At 56.7% G+C, this 16,896-nt stretch overlaps 3 protein-coding genes across 3 annotated transcripts; 2 read left to right on the top strand and 1 right to left on the bottom strand.

Annotated features, from left to right (window-relative positions):
• Window positions 1–681: 681 nt before the first annotated feature.
• On the top strand, window positions 682–3,453 carry MYCTH_2298844 (uncharacterized protein). The gene is made up of 5 exons (XM_003660420.1): window positions 682–1,040; window positions 1,134–1,338; window positions 1,420–2,089; window positions 2,154–3,202; window positions 3,289–3,453. The coding sequence occupies exons 2-5, from the start codon at window positions 1,329–1,331 to the stop codon at window positions 3,342–3,344; spliced, it is 1,785 nt and encodes a 594-aa protein (XP_003660468.1). The 5' UTR covers window positions 682–1,040; window positions 1,134–1,328; the 3' UTR covers window positions 3,345–3,453.
• A 528-nt stretch (window positions 3,454–3,981) lies between these two features.
• MYCTH_2298841 (uncharacterized protein) lies at window positions 3,982–14,443 on the bottom strand. Its single transcript, XM_003660419.1, has 3 exons — window positions 14,149–14,443; window positions 14,040–14,075; window positions 3,982–13,985 (listed from the first exon to the last, which is right to left on the bottom strand). The coding sequence occupies exons 1-3, from the start codon at window positions 14,196–14,198 to the stop codon at window positions 4,196–4,198; spliced, it is 9,876 nt and encodes a 3,291-aa protein (XP_003660467.1). The 5' UTR covers window positions 14,199–14,443; the 3' UTR covers window positions 3,982–4,195.
• Window positions 14,444–15,136: 693 nt separating this feature from the next.
• On the top strand, window positions 15,137–16,426 carry MYCTH_2298840 (uncharacterized protein). The gene has a single exon (XM_003660418.1). The coding sequence runs from the start codon at window positions 15,390–15,392 to the stop codon at window positions 16,335–16,337; it is 948 nt and encodes a 315-aa protein (XP_003660466.1). The 5' UTR covers window positions 15,137–15,389; the 3' UTR covers window positions 16,338–16,426.
• Window positions 16,427–16,896: the final 470 nt, after the last annotated feature.

Below are 16,896 nucleotides of genomic sequence, written 5' to 3'. Positions count from 1 at the left end.
ACTTGGTATGTTGCGTAGGAGGCCTCTCTGCCTCGAACCGATTGGCCGCCAAGCCACCCCGTGCCGTAGTGTAACATGCTGCACGAGAAACGCGTGGCGGGGTGGTCATGGCAGGGCGCTGCGAGTGTGGGGGGGAGGCCAAGCAAAAGCATAAGCACTCTCGGCAAAGGCTTGATTTCGGGACAAAATCTCTGGCTGGGCAGGGACAGGGACCGAACCCCTGTCTTGGCGATCCCCCTCGGCGCCACCGTGCCTGAATGTCGTGACGTGCCAGTAATGTTAGTTAATTACCGCGCGGCCGCATATCGAAATTGGGCGTTCCGGAGGCCTTTTTTTTTTTTTTTTTGGTTATGCCAGGAAGGAAAAAGGGGGAAGGCGGCAGCCGGTTCACTGGTAGCATGCCTAACGGAATATGTGTTTACATAGGTACTTATACCATGGATAATACACGGAGGAGAACTTGTTAAGGTCCCGGGTGTATTTGCATACTAGGATTACCGTGGTGCGAGGTGTTCCGTTCCTGGTAGCTTTGTTTAATTTCAAGAGATGGGCACCCTCCCCGCGCTAATGAAGACGATCCTGCCGGCGGATTCCTCAGGTCTCAGGTTGGGTGATGTGACGCGTGCAAGGCGCCCCCGTTTCATTGGAAGCCACGTCTCCCTTCTTTCACACTTATTTCCCCTTTGTTGCACTATAGTAGACATGTGCTTGTGCGCTCATGTTCGTTGATTTGTCGTCTATTTCCTGCTTTGTGCATACATAGTAGGTTCATCGTATCTAGTGGCGTCGAGCCCTGCAGAGCACCCCCATCACGCCCCAAACTTCTACCTAAGCTGTCAGGCTTTCTAGGGGGGCGGTGTGAGCAGGTGGATTGGAATTTCCGAGGTGAACAAAGGCGTTTGCCCTCGGATTGGATCGCACACAACTGCGGTTAACGTCAGCTCGTGGCTGCGCGGCAGCGACGACTGGAGCCAGCAAAGGCCGCCCAGGCGCTTCGAATCTCGGCGCACGCACGCTTGATTCGTTCACTGAAGTACTTAGTGAGTCTCGCTCTCCCCTTGCCCGTCCTCTATTGCCGCTGCATCGGCGCCCTTTATCTTTCTAACCTCTGGCATGGTACCGGCAACGGACAGGATTGAATCGGATCGAATCGACTCGGAGAGGACCGAACTGATTGGGATTGTGCTGCATGCTTGGCTCCGACTAGCCCAGCCCAGCCCACACGGCGATTGACGAACTCAAATAAAACTTACTCGGCTCTGCGCGCTGCGAGTCGATAGAGAGAATAACAGAGAGTCGCCCCGAGCACCAGCCAACGAGCACCAGCCATGGCGTCATGTAAGGGCTTCCGGCATGGCAATGCCCCCCCCCCACCCCTTCCCCCCAAGTTGATGGCGGCCCGGTGCTAAACAAAAACAGACAATGCCTACCGCAACAGGATGCAAGCGTTTAGGGAAGCTGGCAACAGTGGGCGCTGGAACCCGTTTGCCCATAACCGCAGCAAAAGCCTGACACTCCCACACACTTATGATGAGACCGGCGGTGACCTCGAAGGCCAGCGACTTGGGCCCGCCGCTAGCGCACCAGAGCCACCAAGCTCAGCCGGCAACGAGAGCAAGGAGACGGCAGCCCATCGCCCGCAGACCGGAGAGTCGAGCGCAGAGCTCCGCCCATCGGAGCAAGACGCCCAGGAGTCGTCGGCCACCGTAACCCAGCCCATCCTCCGCCAGAGGACGTCCGCCAGAGATCAGTCGTCAGATGCCACGGCCGTGCCCGCCCCGGAGACGGAGAAGCCGAAGAAGAAGAAGAAGAAGGAAAGGACCTTTTTCAAGCACCTCACCCCCAAGGAGCCGTTCACCGTCAGGAACCAGATCCAACGAACCCTGTTCGGCGGCTGGATCAACATCCTGCTGCTTGCCGCACCGGCAGGTATTGCCATCAACTACATCCCCTCCGTCAGCCGGGTCGCCGTCTTTGTTGTCAATTTCATTGCCATCGTGCCCCTGGCTTCCCTGCTCGGCTTCGCCACCGAGGAGATCGCGCTGCGGACCGGCGAGACGATAGGCGGCCTGCTGAACGCCACATTTGGGTATGTTTTTCTGCCCCCCCGAAAACTCGCGAGATGGTCTCCGTGACTGACCCTTGCAACCCAGTAACGCGGTCGAGCTGATCGTTGCCATCATCGCCTTGGTCCACGACGAGGTCGTCATCGTCCAGACCTCTCTGATCGGCAGCATCCTCTCCAACCTGCTCCTGGTCCTGGGCATGTGCTTCTTCTTCGGCGGCCTCCACCGCCAGGAACAGTACTTCAACACCACCGTCGCCCAGACCGCCGCCAGCCTTCTGGCCCTGGCCGTCGCCGGCGTCATCGTGCCCACCGTCTTCGACATTTCCAGCAAGACCCCCACGTCTGATGTCGCCAAGCTCTCCCGCGGCACCTCCGTCATCCTCCTGGTCGTTTACGGCGCCTACCTGTTTTTCCAACTACACACCCACTCCGCCGTCTTCGCCCAGGAGTCGCAAAAGGTCGAGGCCAAACCGTTCAAGAACCCCATGCGCAGCCAGGTGCTCAAGGACGGCGCCGTCGCCCAGGGCTTTGTCGCCCCCGCCGGCGTCGCCGGTGGCTACGGTCTGCCGACCAGCCGCACCGACAACGAGAAGATGCGCGACATCCTCACCAACCCGCCGCGCAAGAGTCTTCTCCAAGAAGGCGAAGAGGAGGAAGACGACGAAGCCGAGGAGGAACCTCAGCTCCACTTTGCCGTCGCGGTCGCCCTCCTTACCATCTCGACCGTCGTCATCGCCTTCTGCGCCGAGTTCATGGTCGACGGCATCAGCGCCGTCACGGCCGGCGGCACCGTCTCGGCCGAGTTCGTCGGCCTCATCCTCTTGCCCCTCGTCGGAAACGCGGCCGAGCACGCCACCGCCGTCACCGTCGCCATCAAGGACAAGATGGACCTTGCCATCGGCGTCGCCGTCGGCTCCAGCATGCAGGTCGCCCTCTTCGTCATCCCCCTGCTCGTCATCATCGGATGGGGCATGGGCATGGACGCCATGGCCCTCAGCTTCGACCCCTTCCAGGTCGCCGTTCTGTTCGTCGCCGTGCTGTTGGTCAACTATCTCATCGCCGACGGCAAGAGCCATTGGCTCGAGGGCTTGCTGTTGATATGTCTGTATTGCATCATTGCCGTCTGCTCCTGGTGTAAGTAGAATCCTTTTTTTTAACACGTCTTTCTCTCGCCGTCTGAGCAAATGTCTCGGGGGATGTTTGCTGACATTACCGCCTAGGGTATCCCACTGAACACGGTTCCGAGGGAAGTAAGAGCACGTTGACCTTATCGTAATGCATGCGGCCGGAGCTGGGCACCCCGAGACTTGAGTTGGTTTGGTGGAGTTGCATGTACATACATACATGTAAGAAATGCGTTGTTAAAGATGGGTCCATAAAATTTCCAGTACATATCATGCTTTTCTCTTCTTCTCCTATATTTTCCCTCTTCTTTTTTTTTTCTCCCGATATGGGCAATCGATACCAGATCTTTAAGAATTGGATAGAGAGAAATGGAGCATGAGCTCATCTCGACACGGACTGTACTTGCTTTATGTTGTTGCGACATCTGTTGTCATCCAAGTGCCTTCTCGCAACTTAATATCGAATGCGGGATCGTTTCTTTTTCAACATTCCTTCCCCTGCTGTGTTTGCTACCGCCTGTCCTCCGATTACGTACAGAGAGCTACCTTCATACTCGTTCTTCTTGGACCGTTGCTCTCCTATACATCCATTCGATACGCATGCCTTGCCACGCTTCAGAGACAGCCGAGATTTGGTCTACACCAGAAAGGTAGCTGACCGGAGAATCAAGCTTACCCAGTCACTCATTTCTATCATTAAAAAGTCACAAGTACTCAAGACATGAGGACGGAGGGAGTAGTCTATTACGTCATTAAAGGAGCTCTCCCTCCCCCCCCCCCCCCTCTTTTTTTTTATTTTTTTTTTTTGGCTATTCCCGAACTCCCTTACTTTCTATCCCTATGCTTCTATCACCAGACCCAGACTATGCAGTTGATAACCACGATGCAACGCGACGCAAGATCCCAAAGACCAAACTTAGGATGCTGAGGGGCAGGGAGAATACAAAATATCAGAGGAGGGAAGAAAAAGAAGAAAAAGAAAAGAAAAGAAGGACCAGAAACCTCAGCTGCTCCCCAAGATCCTCCTATACGCATCGTCCACCTCGCCCGCCAGCTCCAGCAGCGCCACGATGACAATCTGGTGTGTCAGGTTCGGCAGCCGGTCGCGGTTCAGGCCGATCCACTCGAGCGGCGGCGTCGCCTCGCCCATGTCACGCAGCTGCGGCGTCTCGATTATGGGCGGCTCCAGCGCGACGTACTCGTACTTGGACTGCGGCACCTTGACCTCGGCTGTGATCTTATTGCTGGTGGTGGTGGTGGTGGTGGCTGCCCGTTCCCCCTGCTGCTGCTGCTGCGGCTGCTTTTGTTCTTGCCCTTCTTCCGGACCGGGGGACCTGGCTGTTGTTGTTGTTGCTGCTGCTGCTGTCGTGGCCGAGGAGGCGGCACCACCGGACTCGGTGGGCAACACCCCCGTCAGCCTGATGGCCGAGACGTTGGGCAGCTCCCTGCCCCACGCCTGTGCCAGCGTCTTGGAGTGGTTGGCCCACATCCCGCGGATGTAGCTGATGCGGCTGTAGTTCCAGCCGACCTCGACCTTGCCCTCGAACGCGCTCTTGAAGATGTAGGCGATGCGCTTCGAGTCGGGCCGCTGCCACGTTTGCATGACGGCCTCGACCTTGGGCACCTTGAGGATCGTGCCGCCTCGGGACCCCGTCGCGCTCTGCACCACGTCCTCGACCGACAGCTCGTTGGCCGTCCTGGGCACGCTGCTTCCCGCTCTGACCCCTGCGAGCCCTATGCGCAGCTGGCCGAGGGTGAGGCCGAGGATGCTGTGGATTTGGCCGTCGTCTTGGACCGACGCGGCGAAGCGGGCTTGCGCGTTGAGCGCCTCCATCTTGAAGACTTGATGGTCTGAGAAGGTGCTCGGGAAGACGCCGAGGTTGAGGGCCTTGAGAGTGACGACGACGTCCGTGTCGAGCGAGATGGGGGACTTGAGCATCCCGTCGTCGTTCGTGGATTTGGGGATGCTGAGGCGCTGCATCACGCCCGGGGGAGGGGACACCGACTTTCGCTGCATGTACCTTTCGATCTCTTTGAGCGAGATTTCGAAATTCGCCTTGCGCTCCTGCACCAGCCGCTGGAAGGCTTGGTACAGAGCAATACCTTGGGCGGCCGAGGTAGTCGTGGCAAATACCTGGACGGCCTCGCCGTCAAGGTTGGCCACCAGCCGGTCACCGCTCCCGTCTCGGCTCCGGCGGACATTATACATGAGGAACTCGAGCGACCTGACGTCTGCGATGAGGAAAGCCTGGTAATCAAACGCGGCTTTCACTCTGAACTGGCTGAATCCAACCGACGCTTGGATCAACGGGGTCTCGTTGAGTGCCTGCTGCCGCTCCGGCCACTCGATCGCCGTGCGCAGCTTGAAGTTTTCGAGCGCGGTGAACCCGCTCATCCTGCCGGTGCTCTCGATGCCGATCATGCTAAATCCCAGACAGAGGTTCTGCTCCCAGTCTGACGTTTTCTTGGAAGAGACCCAGAAGTCGTTGATGGAAAAGGTCGACTTCCCCAACGCCTGACCGAGTTCAACCACGATCTTGAGCGCCGAGATCGAGATGCTGGCGGTCCAGGGGAAGGCGGCAGTCGCGGCGACCTGCTGGTAGCGCTGCACCAGGTGCCCCTGCGATGTTTCCGTGACAAGCTTCGCCACCGGTCCAGCAGACGGATCTGCAACCTTGCGCGGCAGCCAGATCTCGCGGAAGAGCAGGAAATCCTGGAGCTGCTTCGCGTTGACCGAGACCTCCATAGGGCTGACTTTGAGGATCGCCGACACACCGCTGGTGCCGCCGAGGTGCTTGCTGTTCATGAAGGAGAGGACGATCGAGTCCACGTTGAAGCTGCCAGTCGATTCCCTGGAATATACGTGCTGCACCGATGCCTGCAGCTTCGTAAACGTGCCCGAGATGGTAAAGAAGTTTCCTTGTTCCATCGAGCGGACCGTGTTGGCAGTGAAGTAGACGCTCTCGAAACCGGCCGTGGCCGCCACCCTCGCGATAGGCTGGCAGCTCAGCGAAAACTCCTGCTTGCAGATGCGCAAGCCCAGGTTGAGCTTCATTCGGCCAAGGACGGCCGCGGGGTCGGCAGTGAGGATGCGGTCCTCCTCGGGCAACTTGACTTTGGCGGCAGCATCTCGCGCCTGCGCAATCGGTTTGCTCGTGCCATCGCGGCCGCTCACCACCTTCTTGATGCTGTTGCTGATGTCCACGACCAGTGGCACCACTGACGGATCCAGGATGTTGCTGGAGGCATCGACCTTGACTTCGGCGTGGAGTGACGGGTCATCCTTGCCGTTGTCCGTAAACTCCAGCTTCCACGCCAAGCCGGGCGATCTCAACGTTGTGCTGCTCACTGCTTCGTCCGGCCCCAGCTTTCCCTGCTTCCCAGAACCGCTCGGCCGAGCCGACTTGGTGACCGAGATCAAATCGGCAGGGTCCTTCTTGCCTGTCAGACGTACCACGGCTCCCGCAAAGTCTGCATCAATCAGCAGAGATTCCAGCCTCTTTCCGCCGAGAATGTTCTTCCGCGGCCCCTTTTGCGGCTGCTTCGCCGCTACCTGTTCCGAGCTCGCCGCGGCCGGGTTCCAGTTTTGAGACGCCCGTTGGATATTCTTGAACGACAAGCTGATCGAGTCGTTCAAGTGTGCCGCGGGGATGATGAACCCTGGGGTCACCCGGACGTCAAGCGGTTTCCCAATTGCCTGGAACGCTAAGCGACGGGCGTCAGCCGTAGACACATAGGCGACGTTGAAGATGACTTCCGGCAAGAGCGCAGAGTTTGGAGAGCGGGAATTCCTGTCACGAGACGGCCGGCTCAGCATCTGGACCAGCAGGTCCTGAATAATCAGTCTCGCCGAGTTCTTGCTCCGGGTGCTGAGCTCGATCTTCTGGAGGGAGAGGACGAGGTCCTCCTTGCCCCCAGACACCTCCTCGTCCGCCCTGTTGACCAGCCAAGCCAGTTGGAAGTCGCAAATTTCAAAACTGTACGTGGTAGAAGAAAGGAAGGTGTCGATAAAATCGGTCCCCTCTGTTGCTGCATCTTCGTCGCTGATAGTGATGCGTGGCTTTGACTGTCTAAGTTTTCGCAGATACCCGAGCTCACGAGATGTGTCCAGGTCCTTGATCTTATCGCCCATGTAGCCCAGGACATCGACGACGGTTGAGATGGTGTCGGGAGACAGGTTGACTTCGAACGCGTCGCTCCTGACGTGGAAGAACCTCTTATCCTTGCCGTCCTCACCGGGCCGAGACGAAGCCGAGATCAGAGCGCTAAAACCGACACTACCGCACGATTTCATGGCTTCGGTGCTGCCTTTCTTGATCTCAGAGGCAATACGGCGCAAGCTCACGCTGAATTCCGGGTAAGTCAAAACCGGCCCATCTTGTTCCAGCCGGTTTGAGAGTCCAAGATGCACGCTGCCGAACGCAAACGAGATGTGGGCCAAGGGCTCAGCCTCAGACTTAAGCGGGCTGTGTCCGAATACCTCGAGGCCGGCGAGTGTGAGGTTGACGGCATAGGCTAGTGGTATTGGTTGATTCTCCGTGGGCGCGGCCACTGTCTGTGCCGCTTCCCCGCTAACCTCACTCAGGTGCTCCTGGATGACTTTAACTTGCTGCTGCAGCTCGTCAACAAGGTTGGAGATTTCGGGACGGTTCAGGGCTGACAGTAAGCTATATACGGCGGACGCGTCCAGTTGCACCAGTTCTACAGATGCGAACACGTTCACCGAGTGCTCTCCCGGTCCTATGTGGCTCCGGATTTGTCCATTTGTTGGCGGAATGTGGAGAACGGAGATGCTCCGAGAGGTGTTGTTGACCTTGACTTGCATATCATGGTAGTTTTCCTTGATATCAAAATCAAAGATGACCTCTTGACCAAAGTTCGCTGCCATTGCTGCCCTGGAGACTGTCCCGTGGACCGAGTACGTTAGGGAGGGCACGAGGGGGAGGCTGATGGTATACCTGTCCACAAACAGTGCCACGTTGACTCTGAACGCAGACAACCGATCCGAGAGTTTCCTTGAGGGTGAAGCAGGCTGGGGCGAAGAGGGGAGCTGATTCTTCAGCTTGTACAGCTGCACGAATTCGTCGCGCACAAGCAGGTCACAGACCTCTGCCAAAGTGGCAGGGTCTTGTTTCACCACTAGACTTAGATATTGGTTACTAGCCGCCGCCTTGATGGTGTGACTGTCGGTTGTGGCGAGAGCCCGCAGTTCGTGTGACACGAAGACACTGGGTTTGTCCATCACCAGTTTTCCCAACTTCTGACGATGGCTCCGGAGGCTTGAAGTGACCGAGTCGCAGTTGAGAACCAGGTTTGTGTTTACGGTGTTATCAGCACGCCTTCCGATGAGTACGGACACCCGAGCTCCGTTGCAGAAAGAGGAAGAGTATAGGTTGACAGCCTCTAGAAGCAGCGAGCCATGGCCAAGGGATACGACACAATGTATCGAATCTTCGGGGATCTGCTTCGGCATGGTCGAAACTCCGGGCTGCCGTTTGTTAATCTGAGATTGACTAGGAGTTCGAGATCGCATGCTTTCGGCTAGCTTCAGCAGATTATCCGCAAGCTCGCACAGCTCCCAGTTCAGAGTTATGGAGGCATCCTCACACGAGACGTTAAGAGTTTTGGAAGACCCCTTGGAAGACCCTGCCGTGTCGCCCGTGCTGTCTTTCTGCTGGACTGGGGAGGCCGGCTTACCCTGGAATCTTGCCATGATGTCCGCCAAGGTAATCTCGTTTTGCTTCGGTCCGGGATTGAGCGCGAGCTGAAACTGTCTAACCTTTGCGACCGCGAGAGTCGGTTTGTCTTGGGAAGGCGCTCTGGACTCGACTGGTCGCCCAAATATCACGTCAAAAAGCATGCTCTCGCCGACATTGCTCAGGTCCCAACTCCTCCATCTTTCGAAAGCCGCAATAGCTTCTCGCCTCAGCTCGGCTGTCGATGCCGAACACGGAGCCAGAGCATTGAGTCTGATCTTCTCTTTCTCGACCGGTCCCAGGGTCGTCCACATCTGCCGGAGACGCATGGCCAGCTTCCATGAGTCAAATGTCCGCAAATGTTGACGCGCAGAGCGAAGAATGGCGGAAGGACGTATAAAGAACGAGGCATCCGGGGCTGCTTGCCCCTCGGCGATGAGATGATGTACTAGACTCTGTACCACCAGCTTCTCCCGAGACGACACTCCAGAGAAGAGTTCGCCAAGATCTGACGCTAGGATGCCCGTGCGATGAACCAGCGATACCAGATAGTCAATCTTCCCTGATGATGTGCTTCCATGGATGCCGCCAACTTCGGCATCGAGATATGTGACATCTTTGTTTCCCATCGAAACTAGGATGCTGTCAACTCGGACGAGGGCAGCGGCTTGGGAGCTGTCCATTCCCCGGAGTCTCTCGGCTGCTGAGACCTCCAGCAAGTCCAGTCTCAAGTGAAACGAGTTCTGAATTGTTCTTGTTTGCGGGTCAAAAGCATCCTCCCACGTGCTCTGGGACCGGGACATGAAGGAGAGATTGGCAAGGGAGACGTCGTATTGGTCCTGCTCGTCCGTCGCCTGGTTCAAGGAGTCTGCCTCTGGAGAGTTGACAAGTCGGAGGTTGAGGTGCGGGAATTTGACCAGCAAATCGTTGACACGCCCCTTCATTCTCTGATCCTTCTGCGCACCGAATACCCGTCTCATCGAGTCGATCTGCAGCGAGTCCAAGACGCAGTCCGGGTCGGTTTGCTGCAAGGACGAGAGCAAGCTTGCCACACACCGCAGGGACGTAGGGTTGCAAAACGCCTCCAGGCCCGTAGGCAATTCGAGCAGAACGCTTGAGTAAGCGCACTCCTCATCAAACAGATTCGGGTCTACATCATCGAGATCGAAGCTGACAGAGCCGTGGCCAGTTGACTCGTCGTCGTCACCTTGTTCGATGCTCCGGACCATAGCTTCTCCGTGGCTTGGCTTGATATTCTCAAGCGGAAAGTAGGGTGCGAAATATTGGCTTGAGAAAGCAACGGTATTGTGAGTGGCATCATGCTGCTCGGTCTGGTCCCCGGTCATGCTGTAGAAGGCAGAGTGACGGGTAGATGGTGAGAGCTCTCGGCCATGCATCGGCGTGTTGCATTTTCCGTTGAATTGGGCACTGGGAGGACGGTGTTGACTGAAATTTGCAGGAAACTGCTCTTTCCCGTTTGATTGTTCCGGTTTGAAGGGCTTCAATATGCTTCCCGTTGCCGAACTAGCAAGAGACAAGAAGGAAGCTTTGCGGCGCAACACTTGTGACCGCCTAGAGCTTGTCCTTGAGTGCAGCGATGTTCCGTCATCCTCGAGATCCTGCGGACGAATCGGCATGGGAACCGGGGGAACGCTTTGGGCAGGAGGGTCGACCGAGTCAAGAGTCGGCTCGTCTTCCGCAACGGCTGGAAGGATCAGAAAAGGAGTTCTGTGCGTCCGCTGGTCATGCTTGCGAACGAGCTCTTGCTGGGTCTTTCGTTCCCGAGAGAAGTCTGCTTTGCGCCCAATGATCGCCAGCCGCACGCTGGTCCTTATTAGGGCGTCGGCATCCACTGCGTGTTGCGAGCGGGTCTTGTGCCTGGTGGCCAAATCTGCGTTGAGGCAAGACAGCTTGATGTCTGGGATGCTGATGTCGGCTCTTCTAGAGTAATGTGACCGAGCCCAGTCGTTGTAGTTGACATCGATTGTGCCTGTCGAGAAGAGAAACGCGGCGTCTTCGACATGCAGCCAGATGCGGACCGAGTCCACGAGGACTCGGAGGAAGGTAACGTCGTGAACAATGACCGAAGAGAACGGTATGAGGGCATTTTCATCGTCGTCAAACGTGAATGCAAAGGCCGTGCCTGCGCTGGCGAGGGTTGTGAGGAATTCCGTGGTACATTCGCCAGTGACTGCACCCAGCGACAGATCCCAGTTACACATGTATGTTGGTTCGGCAGGAGGGAGGCCAAAGAGGCGATGGCCATAAACATTGAGACCGTCTATGAACATCTGTGTGCTCGACGTTGCGCTCATGGGAGTTTCCGCCCCGGACTCGGTATTGCCCAGCGAGAGATTCAGTGGAGCAACTACTAGGTCCATATCCATGTAGTAGTTGGTGAAGCGAAGATCCAGGCAGAGACTCGCTGTATCGATCTGGATGTGCCGCTCGGAGGAATAAAGGTTAGCAGGTAGCAGGACTCTTGGATCGTCGGCTCTGATGCTAAGTATGACATCCAAGTCATTCGATTTCTTAGGCGGCGGCTTGTTGGCAAGCTCGGCATCCGGGTCGCTCTCCTTCAATCGGAGCATGTCCTGGTATTCTTCCAGTGTCTTGAAGTGCATATTATCCCCAAAATAGTTGTCCTTGACCATGAGAAAGTAACGGATGGTGAAGCCATGAAGGGTCGCCGTTGGCGACTGTCCACTGATGTTCAGGACCAGCGTGTCCGTGTTGGTGGGTGACGTGGTCGCGTGATAATGGTAAGCACCTTCAACGACCAAGTTTTCCAATCGCCCAACCTCCTTTGACGCCAGAAACAACGCCTGTGTGTTCCAAGGAGGCAGGTGAAGGTCTATCACTGGAGCATCGGCACATATATTGAAAGGAATGGCATTCTCGCTGGGTCTGTAATAGTCGATTGGGATGCACGTCTCTGACTTCAGCAGTGGGCTTGAAATGACCAGGTAAGTGTTATCCTCCGGGTCCGTCGGGTTGTTAATGATGTTTGCGTCGTTGAGGTTCAGGAAGATCCGAACGTCCTGAAGCTGGAGATTGAGGTAGTATTTGAAAGGCGTGAAGACCAAGTAGTCCGTTGGAGGCCCACTTGTCCAGTCGTCGACCATGTCAACCAGCAGGAAGACGTGATCTCGTAGAATATAGAGCTCCAGTTCATCGCTGTGGATATTGAAGCGCCATTGACGGAGAGCGTTCCAGCCCAGTGGCGTGGAGAGATCGCAAGAAATTCTCTGCCGTCGGGACCTCAAGAAGAGCTCATGGTTGATGCTGGTGGTGACCTCGGCACTTGGCAGATCTACGTCGAGCGTGTTGGTGTAACCCGAAGCGCCAGCGGCCATGTCCATCGAGTAAGATACAGTCGCGTTCGCAGGAATCTTGAGGTCAAGCCAGCCATAGGGCCGTTGGTGTAGATCAGCGGGCTGGTCCGATTTCTTGGATCGACGAGTCTTGCGCGTGTCATGGCTCCGCGGCTTCGGCGGAGAGGGCTCCTTGCCCTTCCATTTCCAGTTCTTCGAAGCCTCCCTCACCGGAATGCGAATGGTGGTGGCATCTGTTACCTCGACGTAGAATTTGAATTGAGTAGGCACCCGGTATGCGCCTTGCGGTAGGGGCTGGGCTGGTACCGCATCCTTGCAGAGGCTCGGGACGAATATGCGCTGAAGGTCTGCTCGGTGTCTGTCGGCCCAGGGGCCGTAGTTGATGGAGCCTCCGTGTATGGACAGGCTGACGGCCCAAGCAGGGGGGTCGGCACCGTTGATAACGGCTCCTTGTCCCAAAGCCTTCTCCTGCCGCAACCCGGGCACTGGCTCGACTTTACCGGGCACATCCCAGAAGATGGTTAGAGACGCCTCGGGACTGTCCAAGAGCGTTTGGACAGCAGCATACTCCGAGGAGGCCCATCGCGATTTCTGGTCCTCGGCGTCATCGTCAGAAAGATACCGCGACAGTCCTTGCCATTGGCCCGTCCCAGGTACGTGGCTGGCAGCAGTCCCAATGTTCCTACTGGAGGGCGCAAGAGACTCGGCAGATTTAATCCAAAACGGAACGATGGTTCTCAGGCTTTCAGTCAGCCGGCGTCTCTGCGAATGGAAAAAGGACCGTCTGGGGCGAGATAGCGACTCTCGGGCGGCTTCCTTGTCTCGGATTGCTCTCTCGGACTGCTCTTCCTTGAAATCCATGTTGTCCTTCATCTCAACTACCGGGTTCTTGAACTTGAACCGGAAGTACTGGCGGTAAGGATCGGGTGTCTCAGTTTCGGAGACATCGATCTCGCAAGACAAGGAGGTTGTCTTAACGATCAAGATGGCTTTGGTGTTCTCGTTACCCATCACAAGTGCAGCTTTTTCGCAGGACACGTAAACCGGGAGGAGCTGGAGGAACAATGGAAGGTCGTCAGTAGTGTTTTCAGGCCCGCCGTTTCCATCCAGAGCATGTTCAGAGCTGGAATCGCCGGTGCCAGGGGCGAGATTCTCCGAAACGGCATTGATAACATTGTCCCCCGGCGCGACACCTGCCTTCGCTGTCTTCTGAGAGAAGCGACCGGGCGAAGAGCTCCTGGTTGGTGCATGCTGTCGACTTGACCGCCTCCGTCGCAGCTGGGCTTGGTGAGAACCTGGTGTTGTTTCCCCCGCGCCCGCATCGACTCGCCCGGGATCTGTCTCACGGGATGCTTTTTCAGGGTCCGTAAGTGCGGAAAGAATTGAGTCGTACGCGGGGCTTCGGTTGTATATAAACCATTCCAGGCCCTTGAGGGACACTTTGACCCGACACGGAAGCTTAGCAGCGAGTTGCTTGGTGGCAGCATCGGTGTCCCCATCAACGCCTTTTCCATTTCCGATATTCACCTCCCGAACCCTGCGTAGCCAGTACGCCCAGGTGACGTGTCCATTCTGTACCAGAATCGTCTCGTTATTCCCGTGGTATTGGAGCCCCGTGAAGAATATTCGGCCCGCGAGCAAGGAGATCTGGAGAGCCTTGATGTCGATGTACACCCCGTACTGGTGCCATGTGTAGGTTCTGATTCCCCAGGAAACTAGAGACGCGAACACTCGGTTGAAGTACAGCAGGGAGAAGACTGATCTGCGGCTATTTAGTCGGAGCACAGCTGGGCAGGGGGCCATGGCGGATACTCACAACACGCCGCATGCGATCAAGACGCCGAGGAACGGCCTAGAGGAGTGGCATGTCAGAACCGAGGGTGTTGCCGAACAGGCGGGAGGGAGTTCTCAGAAATCGTACGTACGGATGAAAGTCGACTCCGTCGCCGTCGGAAAAGACGCCGCCGCTCGACATGTCTGCTGCCGCCCCGAAGAGTGACACCACTGAGCTCCCCTCTGCTCAAGCTCCAACACTACCGAACCGTAAAGTGACTTGCGCCGCCCGCCATTCCCTCGGTTCGGAAAGGAAGAACTACGGACAAAAAAACCGTCGGAAGATTTTACCGCATCACAGATGACGGTGCCCGCACAGCGAATGCAGGTGCGATTCACGCGAAACTTAACCAATCTTCGATTTGCGGGCGTGCAATTGAACCGCTGCAATCCAAAGTTGAAGGGTATGCAGGGAAGCTGCAATGGTTGAGCAGAGGCAGCTACAGGGGTTGGCCGCGTCTGCGCGTTCGGTTCCCGCCCCACCTCACTGTATTGTCATCCATAGGAGGTAGAAGTAAATAGGTGGGGCCTCGATATTGCGGGACAGCAGGCTCCATAGTTTCTGCGGACCTGTCGCCAAGCAGCCTAGGCTTTTTGGCTGACCTGCGGGCGGGCACCCTTGTCTAGCCCACGCGGTGCTTTGGGCTTCCCATCTCGCGGTCGTCATCATCAATGCGCCGCGAAATTGACACGAGGTTCGTCCGCCAACGACACACCCGGCGCAACCTGATGGCGACTTCTTGATCGGGTTTCCTATCCGAGTGTTCTGTACTCGTGGCCCCCGCTGACGATGGGAGGCACTGGACAGAAGTTTGAGGCGGCAGCGACCGTGGTCGCCGGCGTCGCATCCCTTGCCGCGACGCTACTGTCTATCGTGTAGGGACCCTCTTGATTCAGCACCTTTCCCACTGGGTCGTCTAGAGGCTAACGAGATTGTTATGATAGGTCGATATGGTTACAGACGTGAGATTCCTCCGACCGCCCGGCAGCTCCTGGAGTTCGCCTACTTACCTCAGCGACACAGCAAAAACTACCGGAAGCCGCTCCTTCAACGATATGTGGTCCGCATCCTGCTCATGTACGGTGTGACACTCTGCTCTGGATCGGAAAGGTATTGATCGGTCTTTAGGATTCCCATATACTCGGTGGCTTCTTGGACCAGCATGGTTTCCCAGACAGCTGCCGACGTTCTAAGCCCCATACGAGATATCTATGAGGTACTGCCGGTTCGATCCTGCAATTGGGCAGCAACTGACCCATTTAGGCCTTCACGATTTACACCTTCTTCCAGTTGTTGATCAACTACCTCAGCGGCGAGCGAGCCCTCATCATCATGACACACGGCCGAGAGCCCGTTGATCACCTTTGGCCACTCAACCATGTCCTGCCGCGAGTCGACATCTCCGATCCCCACACTTTCCTTGCCATCAAACGCGGCATCTTGCAATATGCGTGGCTGAAACCGATTCTTGCACTGGCGACCATCATCATGAGAGCTACGGGCACTTATCAGGAGGGCTATATCGGGCTGAAATCGGGCTATTTCTGGAGCGGCATCATTTACAATATCAGCGTCACCGTCAGCCTCTATTCCCTGGGGTTGTTTTGGGTTTGCATGCATAATGACCTCAAGCCTTTCCGGCCGGTTCCCAAATTCCTCTCCATCAAGCTCATCATATTTGCTTCCTACTGGCAGGGCTTCCTCCTGTCGATCCTGGTCTGGCTGGGCGCCATACCGGATCAAGTCGAGGGCTATACTCCGGACAACCTCGCCGCAGCCATCCAAGATTTCTTGATTTGCATCGAGATGCCCGGTTTTGCCATTGCTCATTGGTATGCCTTCTCCTGGCATGATTTCGCAGACAATGGGATTGCATCGGCAAGAATGCCCGTCTTTTATGCAGCCAGGGACGCCTTCGGGATCCGTGATCTCATTCAGGACTCCAAGGAGACGTTTTCGGGGGACAAATATGGCTACCGCATCTTCGACTCGGGAGACAAAATCATGGCTCACGAAGCCTCTCGGTCACGGCTTGCGCGGATCAAGGAGGGAATGCGATACGAGCGAGGCGGCAAGGGAAAATACTGGTTACCGAGGCCGGAAGAGATCAACCAGACAACACCTCTCTTGGGCGCCAGTGGCGAGGCAAGCAGAAGGAACGGGTCTCTATCTCCTCACACCAACAGCCTTGAGGAGCCTGTGCTCGACCCTGAGGAAGAGCGCCTGTACGAGAGTGCCCGGAAGCTCGAGTACGGGGACTGGAATGTGAGTGGCCAGTGATGGCTTGATATAGATCCCCTGGTCAGCTCACTAACGGCATCCGCATCAGTACCCGGTCATCACGGCGAGCGAGCCAGCAAGCGCGCGGTATATGTCGCCGCATCCCAGTCTCTACCAAAACACGCCCACCGGCAGCTTCTACCAGCGCGCCTCGTCGAACTCGGTGCCGACCCTCAACTCAGATGCTCCTCTGGAGAGGCGGAAAAAACCGACGCCGAAGGATCCCCAGGCCGGGGTTGGGGATAAAAAGGGTAAGAAGAAAGCGCTCGCTGGCGCCCAGGGTTCCAGCTCGACCCACGAGACGGGCATGGACCCCCTGGAAATTGCGTACGGTCAAAGGGTAGGAACGCACACAGAAATCAAAAGGGACGACTTCAAGGTCGACACGGACAAAGGACAGCACAAGCCTCATCAGGAGTCGGCGAGGCCATCCCGAAAAGATCAACGCCCCCACCAGAATGAACACCTGATAGAAGGGACCTCGCGCGAATGGGAGGAAGACGACGGGGACCGCGGCGCAGGTCGCAACCAAAGTCTGCCCTACGGCATCGGCGAAGAG

Source organism: Thermothelomyces thermophilus, chromosome 1 (assembly GCF_000226095.1).
Source record: "Thermothelomyces thermophilus ATCC 42464 chromosome 1, complete sequence".
NCBI classification, from domain to species: Eukaryota; Fungi; Ascomycota; class Sordariomycetes; order Sordariales; family Chaetomiaceae; genus Thermothelomyces; species Thermothelomyces thermophilus.
Note: the sequence above shows the minus strand (reverse complement) of the source record. Positions and strands in the feature narration are given on the sequence as shown.

What these genes read in the sequence shown, in the direction of transcription:
- MYCTH_2298844 (XM_003660420.1), top strand. An exon ending in CTGCTGAACGCCACATTTGG is followed by an intron (nt 2,090 to 2,153) that starts GTATGTTTTTCT and finishes CTTGCAACCCAG; the next exon opens with TAACGCGGTCGAGCTGATCG. An exon ending in CATTGCCGTCTGCTCCTGGT is followed by an intron (nt 3,203 to 3,288) that starts GTAAGTAGAATC and finishes ATTACCGCCTAG; the next exon opens with GGTATCCCACTGAACACGGT.
- MYCTH_2298841 (XM_003660419.1), bottom strand. Translation starts at nt 14,198, where the DNA reads ATGTCGAGCGGCGGCGTCTTTTCCGACGGCGACGGAGTCGACTTTCAT. An exon ending in GACGGAGTCGACTTTCATCC is followed by an intron (nt 14,076 to 14,148) that starts GTACGTACGATT and finishes CCACTCCTCTAG; the next exon opens with GCCGTTCCTCGGCGTCTTGA. An exon ending in TTGATCGCATGCGGCGTGTT is followed by an intron (nt 13,986 to 14,039) that starts GTGAGTATCCGC and finishes AAATAGCCGCAG; the next exon opens with ATCAGTCTTCTCCCTGCTGT.
- MYCTH_2298840 (XM_003660418.1), top strand. Translation starts at nt 15,390, where the DNA reads ATGACACACGGCCGAGAGCCCGTTGATCACCTTTGGCCACTCAACCAT.